At 47.1% G+C, this 13,934-nt stretch overlaps 1 protein-coding gene across 5 annotated transcripts in view; it reads left to right on the top strand.

Moving 5' to 3' along the window:
* LOC115139084 (VPS10 domain-containing receptor SorCS2-like) overlaps positions 1 to 13,934 on the top strand; it is a 347,718-nt gene that overhangs the window by 309,689 nt on the left and 24,095 nt on the right. For all 5 annotated transcript variants that reach the window (XM_065025557.1, XM_065025555.1, XM_065025556.1 and 2 more), the window contains exons 12-14: positions 722 to 798; positions 2,389 to 2,480; positions 5,113 to 5,220. In XM_065025557.1, the coding sequence (XP_064881629.1) occupies positions 722 to 798; positions 2,389 to 2,480; positions 5,113 to 5,220 (277 nt within the window). The remainder of the gene's footprint in view (positions 1 to 721; positions 799 to 2,388; positions 2,481 to 5,112; positions 5,221 to 13,934) is intronic.

The raw sequence follows: 13,934 nt of genomic DNA, 5'->3' as shown, positions 1-13,934 counted from the left end.
CAGTGAGCACATAGCCTGTCTTCTCTTGAGAGCCATGTCTGCCTACGGCAGCCTTTCTCAAAAGCAAGGCTATGCTCACTGAGTCTGTACATAGTCAAAGCTTTCCTTAGGTTTGGGTCAGTCACAGTGGTCAGGTATTCTGCCACTGTGTACTTTCTGTTTAGGGCCAAATTGCATTCTAGTTTGCCCAGTTTTTTTGTTAATTCTTTCCAATGTGTCAAGTAATTATCTTTTTGTTTTCTCATGATTTGGTTGGGTCTAATTGTGCTCTCTCTGTCTCTCTCTCTCTGTCTCTGTTTCTGTCTCTCTGTCTCTCTCTGTCTCTCTGTCTCTCTCTCTCTCTCTCTCTCTTATCTCTCTCTCTGTCTGTCTGTCTCTCTCTGTCTGTCTCTGTTTCTGTCTCTCTGTCTCTCTGTCTCTCTGTCTCTCTCTCTCTCTCTCTCTCTCTCTCTCTCTCTCTGTCTTTGTCTCTGTCTGTCTGTCTGTCTGTCTGTCTGTCTGTCTGTCTGTCTGTCTGTCTGTCTGTCTCTCTCTCATTCTCGCTGTCTCGCTGTCTCGCTGTCTCTCTCTCTCTCTCTCTGTCTTTGTCTCTGTCTGTCTGTCTGTCTGTCTGTCTGTCTGTCTGTCTGTCTGTCTGTCTGTCTGTCTGTCTGTCTGTCTGTCTGTCTGTCTGTCTGTCTCTCTCTCTCTCTCTCTCTCTCTCTCTCTCTCTGTTTGTCAGGTAACCTGGGTTCCCAGCTGGTGGAGTATAAAGAAGAGATGTACATCACCTCTGACTGTGGGAAAACTTGGAGACAGGTGAGTCTCTCCCCACCTCCCTGTATACCTCCCTCCACACCTCTCTCTCCCTCCCTCCATACTTCCCTCCCCACTTCTCTCCCCACCTCCCTCCATACTTCCCTCCCCACCTCCCTCCCCACTTCTCTCCTCACGTCCCTCCCTCCCTCCCCACCTCCCTCACCACTTCTCTCCCCACCTCCCTCCATACTTCCCTCCCCACCTCCCTCCCCACTTCTCTCCTCACGTCCCTCCCTCCCTCCCCACCTCCCTCACCACTTCTCTCCCCACCTCCCTTCATACTTTCCTCCCCACCTCCCTCCCTCACCACCTCCCTCCCCACCTCTCTCCTCACCTCTCTACTCACGTCCCTCCATACTTCCCTCCCTCCCCACTTCTCTCCCCCTCCCTCCGTACGTCCCTCCCCACCTCTCCCTCACCTCTCTCCTCACATCCCTCCCTCCCTCCCCACCTCCCTCCCTCCCCACCTCTCTCCTCACCTCTCTCCTCACGTCCCTCCCTCCCTCCCCACCTCCTTCCCCACCTCCCCACCTCTCTCCTCACGTCCCTCCTCACATCCCTCCCTCCCTACCTCTCTCCTCACCTCTCTCCTCACATCCCTCCCCACCTCCCTCCCCACCTCCCTCCCCACCTCTCTTCACCTCTCTCCTCACTTCCCTACCTCCCTCCCCACCTCTCTCCTCACCTCTCTCCTCACATCCCTCCTCACCTCCCTCCCTCACCACCTCCCTCCCCACCTCTCTCCTCACCTCTCTACTCACGTCCCTCCATACTTCCCTCCCTCCCCACTTCTCTCCCCCTCCCTCCCTCCGTACGTCCCTCCCCCCCACCTCTCTCCTCACCTCTCTCCTCACATCCCTCCCTCCCTCCCCACCTCTCTCCTCACCTCTCTCCTCACGTCCCTCCCTCCCCACCTCCTTCCCCACCTCTCTCCTCACCTCTCTCCTCACGTCCCTCCTCACATCCCTCCCTCCCTACCTCTCTCCTCACCTCTCTCCTCACATCCCTCCCTCCCCACCTCCCTCCCCACCTCTCTTCACCTCTCTCCTCACTTCCCTACCTCCCTCCCCACCTCTCTCCTCACCTCTCTCCTCACGTCCCTCCCCTCCCCCCCCCCCTCTCTCCTCACCTCTCTCCCTCACGTCCCTCCCTCCCCACCTCTCTCCTCACCTCTCTCCTCACCTCTCTCCTCATGTCCCCCCCCCTCCCTCCCCACCTCTCTTACCACCTCCCTCCGTACCTCCCTCGCCAACTCCCTCCCCACCTCCCACCCCACCTCTTTCCGTACCTCCCTCCATACCTCCCTCACCATCTCCATCCCCACCTCTCTCTCCACCTAAAAAAGGAGACTATTCAAGGGGGAAATTCAATTCAAGGTGGAGATTACCTTCCAATCTCCTGACAAAACCTATAATACAGTGTTCAGCTTTTTGAATAGGTTTTATGACCACCTCCAATTTAACCTGCTCTTCTTTTATGTGATGTATTAATGTACTGCAATCTAATTCATTTCTAGCGCTTATCGTCCTACTAACTTTTCACTTCCTGGTCTTTTCGACACGTCCTGTGATTGTCCTTCCTGTTTTGTAGGTGTTTGAGGAAGAGCATCACATCCTGTACCTGGACCATGGAGGGGTCATTGTTGCCATCAAAGACACCTCCATCCCCCTCAAAATACTCAAGTAGGCTCATTTTACTGTCAAACAAAATACTCTGTAACTCCAATACTCACAACTCTCAATATACCAATATAGGAGCCACCAATGTGTCCACACAGTCCTTTGACCGTCCATCTATGACCTTCAAAACACCTGACCAGGACCAGGTCTCTCCTGTGGATCATATCTATATCAATAGATTTTTATCTCAATGAAGCTGTAACCTTGATAAACGTTGAATGAAAAATAAATGATAGAAAGCACTCAGTAATGAGAATCCTTATCGCTGACCTTTATCAGCAGATGACCTTTGTCTCAACAGCCTCATCGGCATCAGAAAGGTCAACTTTATGCCCACTTCGCCCTCTAAATCCAAATCACTGCCTTGGGATTGGGCTGTAGTAGAAATCTTCAGGCAAGAGCGTAAGAGTGTTTTGAAAGGTGTTTGGGAGACATTGCCACAGTCAGTGTCTGTACTCTGTGTGCCCTTTATTTAAAGGTAAAGAGAGAGAGAGAGCGAGAGAGAGAGAGAGAGAGAGAGAGAGAGAGAGAGAGAAAAGAGAGAGAGAGAAGAGAGAGAGAGAGAGCGAGAGAGAGAGAAGAGAGAGAGAGAGAGAGAGAGAGAGAGAGAGAGAGAGAGAGAGAGAGAGAGAGAGAAAGCACTCATCTGTGTTAGTGTCAAGAGCCCTCCAACAGCCCTAAAAGACCCTTCAACCAAAAAGAGAACCCTCTGGGTTCACTGACACGAGTCCAAAATCCATGTCCTCAAAGGAGACGTTTTTCTCCCCCTCTCAGAAGGGCACTTGAATTCGAGAGTTCAAGAAGCGGGCCCTCTGGGTTTCCAACACCGCTACATATGTACTGTAGATCACAGAGATTCACTTTCTGTTAGGGGCCCTTTGGAAAGCAAAAGGTCCCAGCTCAAGGATGCCCCTTGCCAATATTCTGACTTCACTGCACACACTTGTTCAAATAATGTTAGATAATGCCTGGCTTTGAATAACATCAATAGCAGCGGGGTTGTTTGGGGTGATGTACTCTCCCACCACTGCCATGTCGCTTTTAATCATATAAAAACACAACATTCTCAGAGATGAGGTGGCAAAATAAATAAAAAATGGGCTTATACATAATAAGGTTGCGTGAATGTACAAGTAAATCTACACTTATTTTCATGCAGTCTTGTTTTGTTTATACAGTGTGCGTGTGTGTATGAGGTATGGATTAACTGCAGATTGGTGCTAGGAAAGGCTGTAGTGTACATTATAATTCATCACAAATGCACAGTTGTGTGTTATTAATGCATTAGGCTGCACCAAAGGTTTATAGAAATGTGCACTTAGGATAAGTTATTCTTTCGACACGCTCTTAGTGTTAGAGAGGGAGAGAGAGACAGAGTGATTGAGGGGGGAACGTGGGAGAAGGAGAACGAGAAAGCAAAACTGAGACACACAACAACAAACCGTTCCCCCTAGCTAATTCTCTCTGTATACAGCATTGGGATGTCTGTCTGCCTCTGATTCTCTCTGTATATATTGTCTAATCCCTGTCTCTCTAGAGTCTCTCTGGTTTTACTGCTGGCTTGTTAGCACGTCCATCTGCATGCCCTGCAGACATAGGTCTGCTACTCAAATCCCACAGTGATTCCTTTCCAACACATAAACCCCACTTACGTACGTAACCCTGTTGATCCCGGGAGCCATACGCCACATGGGGGTTACGTTGAGTTAGAAGGTAGCTATCCGTACCCCCGGTCCTCTCATTTCAAAGTCCTTCCTTCAAGTTAACAGCAGCCCGTGGGTCTGGTGGCGCGTTTGAAGACAGACCCACGGGGAAACCATCTTGGCAATGACGTGCGGGTCTAGATGTTGACTCGAACAGGTCCTTAAATCAGGTGGCGGTTCAGTCCCTGTTGGAGGCGATCCTGTCTCTCACGACATGTGTGTCATGACGGCATTACACCCTCCTAGACACAAGCCGTACTAATATGAAGGGTCTTCCCCCCCCTGCCTCTTTCCAAGATGGCCAGTCTAGGAGAGTCTGTAGAACTCTGCAGTTTTATAAATGACAGCTTCCACCCGCGTCACGGGCACGGACTACACCTCCTACTCAGATGCCTGCGCCGATCTGGGCCTACCGTCACTTCGCACTCGCAGGGAAATCTCTCTCTCTCGAGATCCTTCGCAAAAGATCACTTGTAGAAATCCGATCCCTGGCTGCTGGCATATGCTCCCACCCCAGCTATCGTCTGTGAGCCCCACACCGAACCCGCTCCTCAGCTAAACTGGAACGGATCCACCGCAGTGCCATCCCAGCCACGGTTCGCCTACTGAACAGTTCACGATGATCACGATTTTTTGGGGGGGTTGTTGCCCGTATTTGTAGTTTATTGTGTTTTAGTTTGCGTTGAGATTATATTGAAAAGTAACTCGTAATACACAATTCAGCATGTTGCTGCCGTTTGTACAACGTTCCGCTGGGGGGGGGGGGACTGCAAAAACAAAACGTTATCTCTCTCGCTCTCTCTAGTTAGGAGGAGTATTACCAATAAGAAAGCTCATGTGAATGCCTCTTCCAAGATGGCCGCCTGTTGAAAAGAGCCCATAGACTTCAGTAGAGCTGTTGTAATTGTGTCTATGTTTTTTTTTCTCCTTAGGTTCAGTATCGATGAGGGAAGGACGTGGATCATCCACAACTTCACCAGCACCTCGGTTTTCGTCGATGGACTTCTGAGCGAACCGGGAGATGAGACCCTGGTCATGACGTAAGTGTACCGTGGAATCTTCCAGAAATCCTCAATGAAGCTCTACATTTTGGGAAGGGAATGATGAACTTTGTAGTATGGTAATAGGTCCTATTTCACGGGAACCTCTACTCCAAAGCTCTGCCATTGGTTCAATAGAACTCTCTCGATTTAGTAGCAAGTCATTGATTGGTTTCTTAACTCTATTACTTCAACACTAAGGGATCTGATTGGCTGGAGCCTATTATTCAGATGAGACGGCCAGGCAATGATTCCCCCAGGAGAGTGAGAATTGATCCTGCAGTCTCAGTGACACCTCATGCTGCTTACCTCACAGTTCTACCCTGCTCTCCTGGCTCCTCTGCTCTCCAATAAGGGGCTTAGGAAGGAATATGGAGCAGCTGCCTCTCCAGCAGGGTTTTCTCATCTCCCCAATGCACTCTCCATTAGTTAAGGACATGGCCATTTCCCCTGTGATTTTCTGCTGCACTTCCTCTTAAGGGATTGATTAGCCTAGTGTTTTCTTCTGTACTTCTCACCTTTTACGTTGCTCTCTACCTCGCGCTCGCTCTCGCTCTCTCTCTCTCTACCTCTCTCTCTTTCCCTAAACCCCTATCTCTCCCTCTCTCTCTCTCTCTCTCTCTCTCTCTCTCTCTCTCCACCTCTCTCTCTCTCTCCCTCTCTCTCTCTACCTCTCTCTCTCTCTCTCCCTTCTACTCTCTCCATTTCTCTCCCTCTCTCCCTTAATCTAATCATCTTCAGTGAATTAGATGGAGTAAGTGTAGAGGCACATCAATTCAGAGTTTTTGGCCCCAGTGGGGAGATAAGACCTGGGTTTCATTTGAGTAGAAATGCGGGAAGTGGAGGGGGGTGTCGTGAGAGGACAGAATCATGAGCCAACAGGACAACAATTTTCTCCTGCGCCGAGTTGCGGCCATGGGTCTGATTTGGGTCGTCGCGGAAGACCGACACACACAGACACGCACACACACCCCACACACATAGGCACACACACGCCATCTGCCTCCTGTGAGATACGGCGAGGAGTGAGACGAGTAGGGGACATCTGATGGCCAACCACGATTGCCCTGGTGTATTTTGCAGCCCTGGCTTCGATTTTTTTGATGGGGGAGGACTCTCGTCTCGTCTTTGAACAGTGACTTACTGTAGCACCAAGGACAGGCTGGAATGGGGAGAGGCCTTTCCACATACTAATGACAAGAGCCTTGGGAGGTCAAAACTGTGACTGGACACATTATTTTAAAGGACTTGCAACATATGTGATTCACGTGTTTGAGAGAGAGGGAGAGAAGGAGAGAGAGAGAGCGGGGGGGGGGCAAAGGAAAGAAAGAGAGAGAAGAAAGAAAGAAAGAAAGAAAGAAAGAAAGAAAGAAAAATATCAAGTTAGAGCAATAAGGAGCAGAAACGTGACAAATCGAGCTTTATTTATTCACATTTCAGACATGGAATGCAATGCAATTTTCTATACAGGAAAAAAAACGAATGAATAGCAATGAAAATAAAAACTGAAATATTTACTACACAACAAACATAAGATAAACAACAAAAGGATGACAAACTGAACAACTAAAAAGCACCCTGAGGAAAAGCAAAGATAAAAAGGTGTGTCTTAAGATCTCTTTTAAAATATGTCCACAGTTTCGGCCCCCCTCAGGTTCTCCGGCAGGTTATTCCAGAGGCTGGGTTCATAATAACTAAACGCTGCCTCTCCATGCCTCTTGGTCTTCAGCTTTGGGGATAGTTAAAAGGCCAGTGGCCCTGAGGGTCCTTCTGGGTACATAACTTAACAGCAGGTCTGACAGATATTGGGGTGCAAAACCGTGGATTGATTTAATAAACCAACGGAATAATCTAAAACTCACAGGCAGCCAGTACAGAGACCTTTAAACCTGATGTAATGTGTGCTCTTCATCTGGTCTGTGTCAGTACCCGTGCTGCAGCGTTCTGTGTGTTTTGCAAGTGACCAATGGGTTTCTTGGGTAGACCAGACAGGAGAGCATTACAGTAGTCAAGCCTGCTTGTAATAAAAGCATGGAATGAGTCTCTCGGTATCAGACTGAGAGAGAAATGTCAGCATCTGAAGAACATTCAAAGGCGATGTTCCTCAGGTGGTATAAAACTATTTTGGTCACCTTCCTAATGTGCGATACGAAATGCGATATGAAATACGAATACGAAATACGAATTTGTTCAGAATCTAAAGTACGTTTTTTACTTGGTGTTTTGTCTTTATTGCCCTTGAATTCAAATGTGCGGCTAGATTCTCTCTCTGTGCTTTGGTTCCAACAATAAGTACCTCGGTCTTGATTTAGCTGGAGGAAGTTCCAACTATTTAAATCACTAATACAGTCTAATAATTTTTCAGTGGAGCTAAAATCCTCTGGTGACACAGAAATGTAAAGTTGTGTATCGTCTACGGAGCAGTGAAAATCCATGCTGTAGTAACCTGATAACGCTGCCAAGGGGTAAAATACACTATATAAACTGAACAGTACCGGACCCAAAATGCAAGCCTGTGGAGCGCCACATAAGATATGTATTTTTCCTGAGTTATGTTCACCAAGGGTGACAAAAAACTCTTCACCGGTTAAATAGGTCCAAAACCAATTTAGAACTGGACCAGAGAGGCCAACCCACCTCTCCAGTCTGTCCAGAAGGACATCATGGTCAACAGTGTTGATAGCAGCACTTAAATCTAAGATGTTTGGCATCTGTGTTGGCTCTAAGATCATTTACCACTTTAAGGCTGTCTCTGTGCTGTGTGCTGTGGTGGGGGCACGAAAACCAGATTGGATTTTTTAAATTTTAAATACAGCTGTCACTTGAACACCGATTTCTCCAGAATTTTTCTTATGAACGGAAGGTTGGAGATTGGCCAAAAAATGGATAAGATCTGAAGAATCGAGATGACTTTTCTTCAAAAGGGGTTTCGCCATAGCAGTTTTTAGTGCAATGGGGAAAGTGAGTGATTAAGAATAGCTTGTAATTCTTCAGATATTCAATTAAAAACTGTTTTGAAGAAGCATGTCTGTGTCAACCAGGGAAAATAAATCCATAGTGTCTTCATGTGGTCGGCTAGGGCCTATATCATCAAACCTCTCATCAGGTCTTGCTTGACTGATACCCAGCCTAATGTTGGTTATCTTACCTCTGAAAGATGCTGCAAACTCGTCGCATTTAGATGTGGAGGAAAGTTCACATAGGTTTGCAGGGGTAGGATTTATCAGGCCATCAATGGTCGAGGAGAGCACTCTCGAAGGATTCTGATGAACAGTGATCAAGATCAAATGAGCTCGTCTGGCATTTCTAATTGCCTTGTTATATATGCCAAGTTGCTCTCTCAGAATATCATAATGGACCTGCAACTTTGACTTCCTCCACTTCCACTCTGCCATTCTGCAATTTCTCTTTAATTGATTCGTTTCCTCACGCATCCAATGGGGGCTCTCTGTTTGGATGTGGCCCTTTTCAACCTTACTGGAGCTATGGCATCAATGGTTGCCCTTCATTTGCAATTATAGTTATGAACTAAACCCTCACACGAGGTAGGCAGAATATGTGGTGGAGTATCATTCATACACTCAATAAAATCTCTGTCAACTTCAGATTTGAAATAGTGTTTCTTAATCATGTGTTCAGTATTACCCTGTTCTACGGGCAAACAAGGTAGTAAAAAAATAGTAGTAAAAAAATCCCACAGTGGTGATCAGACAAAGCAGCGTCAACAATAGAGGATATGTCAATAGAAAGCCCCTCGGTAATAACCAGGTCCAGAGTATGGCTGCGGTTATGGGTGGACCCAGTAGAAAGCCCCTCGGTAATAACCAGGTCCAGAGTATGGCTGTGGTTATGGGTGGACCCAGTAGAAAGCCCCTCGGTAATAACCAGGTCCAGAGTATGGCTGTGGTTATGGGTGGACCCAGTAGAAAGCCCCTCGGTAATAACCAGGTCCAGAGTATAGGTTATGGGTGGACCCAGTAGAAAGCCCCTTGGTAATAACCAGGTCCAGAGTATAGGTTATGGATGGACCCAGTAGAAAGCCCCTCGGTAATAACCAGGTCCAGAGTATGGCTGTGGTTATGGATGGACCCAGTAGAAAGCTCCTCGGTAATAACCAGGTCCAGAGTATGGCTGCGGTTATGGGTGGACCCAGTAGAAAGCCCCTCGGTAATAACCAGGTCCAGAGTATGGCTGCGGTTATGGGTGGAACCAGTAGAAAGCCCCTCGGTAATAACCAGGTCCAGAGTATGGCTGCGGTTATGGGTGGACCCAGTAGAAAGCCCCTCGGTAATAACCAGGTCCAGAGTATGGCTGCGGTTATGGGTGGACCCAGTAGAAAGCCCCTCGGTAATAACCAGGTCCAGAGTATGGCTGCGGTTATGGATGGACCCAGTAGAAAGCCCCTCGGTAATAACCAGGTCCAGAGTATGGCTGTGGTTATGGATGGACCCAGTAGAAAGCTCCTCGGTAATAACCAGGTCCAGAGTATGGCTGCGGTTATGGGTGGACCCAGTAGAAAGCCCCTCGGTAATAACCAGGTCCAGAGTATGGCTGCGGTTATGGATGGACCCAGTAGAAAGCGCCTCGGTAATAACCAGGTCCAGAGTATGGCTGCGGTTATGGGTGGACCCAGTAGAAAGCCCCTTGGTAATAACCAGGTCCAGAGTATGGGTTATGGGTGGACCCAGTAGAAAGCCCCTTGGTAATAACCAGGTCCAGAGTATAGGTTATGGGTGGACCCAGTAGAAAGCCCCTTGGTAATAACCAGGTCCAGAGTATGGCTGCGGTTATGGGTGGACCCAGTAGAAAGCGCCTCGGTAATAACCAGGTCCAGAGTATGGCTGCGGTTATGGGTGGACCCAGTAGAAAGCCCCTTGGTAATAACCAGGTCCAGAGTATGGCTGTGGTTATGGGTGGACCCAGTAGAAAGCCCCTTGGTAATAACCAGGTCCAGAGTATGGGTTATGGGTGGACCCAGTAGAAAGCCCCTTGGTAATAACCAGGTCCAGAGTATAGGTTATGGGTGGACCCAGTAGAAAGCCCCTTGGTAATAACCAGGTCCAGAGTATAGGTTATGGGTGGACCCAAGTAGAAAGCCCCTCGGTAATAACCAGGTCCAGAGTATGGCTGCGGTTATGGGTGGACCCAGTAGAAAGCCCCTTGGTAATAACCAGGTCCAGAGTATGGCTGCGGTTATGGGTGGACCCAGTAGAAAGCCCCTTGGTAATACAGAGTTATGCAGGGTTATGGCCAGCACTGGTGGCTAAACATTTAAACAGTACAGCATGAGGCTCAAAAGAGTCAAAGTTGCCAAACAAAATGTCCTTACATCTGAAAGCCTTAGTAAAAATAGAGGCTGTCCCCCCCCACCCTTTTTCCCTTTTCCGATAGAGGATGAAAACTTGTCATCTGGGAGGAGGCTACAATAAGAGCGGCAGTACAGTCGGATGACAGCCATGTTTCAGTGAGAAACATGCAATCAACTTTGACCTCAGTAATGAGGTCATTCACGAGAAAGGTTTTACTTGTGATTGCTCTAACATTTAAAAGCGCCATATTCAATAGAAATATAATCATGGATAAAGAGAGATTGGGAGTGAGAGAGGGGGATAAAACAACAGCATCTGTGATCAAGATATGAGTTCACAGTTGCAGCCTTTTGAATGGGGGGAATTGTGACATACGTAACGGAACAGATGTCAGGGCTGCTGACATGTTTTCCCATCAATCTGTTCCCAAAAGAACATGCTCTCACTGACAGTCTAAGAGAAATAAGTGCTCAAATTGGTACATTTTAATACATAAGTGAAAAAAATGTACTTCCTCATTTCTTTTCATAATGATATATCGCCATCTAGTGGACATATACAATAACGCATATCATACAATACTCGTATGAATGCTTTTGAGTCCCTTAAAGAGACCATTTAGGACAATCTTTTGTGCAGGGCAGTCAATGGCTTTTTAGGCCATCATAATAGAAGGGACATCTGTGTCTTTGATGTACAAAGTATGGACTATAGAAAGGTCCAGGAGCACTCAAGTGGATCCCTGCTCATTAGGGAAGTGTTGATAAGTAGAGAGCAGAGACATGTCACGACACTACTGTCCGACTGCTGTTCCCAAAAGAGGGGATTGGTTCAACCATGTCACATGACATCAAAAATACTTAAATGAGTGGAAAAAAAATGTTAGAATTGGGTTGCCTGTCTAAACGCAGCCTATGAGGATAAATGTGGAAATGGTTGGATGTGGAAGGGTGGGCAGACGGATGAGTGCAGAACAGACAGGGCAGACAGTCAGACCGACTGAGGGTGGTGCGGACGGCCCAGCGAATCACTGGGGGTGAGCTCCCAGTCATCCAGGAAGCACTTGTCAGGAGTGTCTGAGACTCCAACCACCCGAGACATGGAGAACCTCTGCTCTCAATGCTCCCATCCAGGCAGACGGTACCGGTGCATCAAGGCTTAGACCAACAGACTCTTGAACAGCTTCAACCCCCTGGCCATAAGACTGTTGGCTACTTCTCTACTCACACCTACGCTATGATTATTGATTGGATTTATTACTACCACTACACTGCTGTTCATTGATTATTGATTGCCAATACAATTAGTACCTATCTATTTTATCGTGCTGCTAGTCACTAATTCTCCTCTTTACATGTATACAGTATATTATCACTAGTATATAACGATAAGTACTTATATGTTCCTGCTTCCACTCACTTACCAGCCCTGTTTACAAGACAGGACCCTGTCTTTCAAAGACAATTCGTAAAAATCCAAATAACTTCACAGGTCTTCATTGTAAAGGGTTTAAACACTGTTTCCCATGCTTGTTCAATGAACTATAAACAATTAATGAACATGCACCTGTGGGATGGTCGTTAAGACACTAACCGCTTACAGACGGTAATCAATTAAGATCACAGTTATGAAAACGTAGGACACTAAAGAGGCCTTTCTACTGACTCTGCTCATCTGCGTGAATGTGCCTTAGTCTGGCTGCAAGGAGGCATGAGAACTGCAGATGTGGCCAGGGCAGTAAATTGCAATGTCCGTACTGTGAGACGCCTAAGACAGCACTATAGAGAGACAGGACAGACAGCTGATCACGTGTAACAACACCTGCACAGGATCGGTACATCCGAAAATCACACCTGCGGGACAGGTACAGGATGGCAACAACTTCCCGAGTTACACCAGGAACACACAATCCCTCCATCAGTGCTCAGACTGTCCGCAATAGGCTGAGAGATGCTGGACTGAGGGCTTGTAGGCTTGTTGTAAGGCAGGTCGTCACCAGACATCACCGGCAACAACATCGCCTATGGGCACAAATCCACCGTCGCTGGAACAGACAGGACTGGAAAAAGGTGCTCTTCACTGAGAAGTCGCGGTTTTGTCTCACCAGGGTTGATGGTCGGAATTGCGTTTATTTTTCGAAGGAATGAGCGTTACACCAAGGCCTGTACTCTGGAATGGGATCGATCTGGAGGTGGAGGGTCTGTCATGGTCTGGTACGGTGTGTCACAGCATCATCAGACTGAGCTTGTTGTCATTGGAGGCAATCTCAACACTGTGCATTACAGGGAAGACATCCTCCTCCCTCATGCAGTACCCTTCCTGCAGGCTCATCCTGACATGACCCTCTAGCATGACAATGCCACCAGCCATACTGCTCGTTATGTACAGGAATATCAGTGTTCTGCCATGGCCAGTGAAGAGCCCAGATCTCAATCCCATTGAGCATGTCTGGGACCTGTTTGATCGGAGGGTGAGGGCTAGGGCCATTCCCCCCAGAAATGTCTGGGAACTTCCAGGTGCCTTGGTGGAAGAGTGGGGTAACATCTCACAGCAAGTACTGGCAAATCTGGTGCAGTCCATGAAGAGGAGATGCACTGCAGTACTTAATGCAGCTGGTGGCCACACCAGATTTTGACTCCCCCCCCTTTGTTCAGGGACACATTTTTCAAGTTCTGTAAGTCACAGGTCTGTGGAACCTGCTCAGTTTATGTTTTAGTTGTTGAATCTTGTTCATACAAATATTTATACATGTTAAGTTTGCTGAAAATAAACGCAGTTGACAGTGAGAGGACATTTCTTTTTTTGCTGAGTTTATATCCACCTATCACGCTTACACTGACACTCTTGCACACTCACTCACGCACACTAACACCTACACTTACTGTACATGCACACACCGACTCACCACTCATGCTGCTGCCAAATTGTTTACTATTATTATTATTTATCCTGCTACCATGTACATATCTACCTCAAATACTTTAGTATCCCTGCACACTATATTAGCACTGGCATTAGGTATTAGTACTGATCCTGTATATAGCTTCCTATCTTATTTCTAATTTCTCATGTTTTCTTTATTATATTTATAATCTACCGGTCAAAAGTTTTGGAACACCTATTAATTCAAGGTTTTTTCTTTATTTTTATTTCAGAATGAAGAAAACTATGAAATGACACAAAAGGAATCATGTAGTAACCAAAAAAAGTGTTAAACAAATTAAAATAATTTTATATTTGAGATTCTTCAAATAGCCACCCCTTGCCTTGTTGATAGCTTTGCACACTCTTGGCATTCTCTCAACCAGCTTCACCTGGAATGCTTTTCCAACCATTTTGAAGGACTTCGCACATATGCTGAGCACTTGTTGGCTGCTTTTCCTTCACTGCAGTCCGACTCATCCC

The sequence above is a fragment of the Oncorhynchus nerka genome, linkage group LG12, assembly GCF_034236695.1.
Source record: "Oncorhynchus nerka isolate Pitt River linkage group LG12, Oner_Uvic_2.0, whole genome shotgun sequence".
Lineage (NCBI taxonomy): Eukaryota > Metazoa > Chordata > Actinopteri > Salmoniformes > Salmonidae > Oncorhynchus > Oncorhynchus nerka.
The sequence above is the reverse complement of the archived record's forward strand: the minus strand, read 5'-3'. Positions and strand labels throughout refer to the sequence as shown.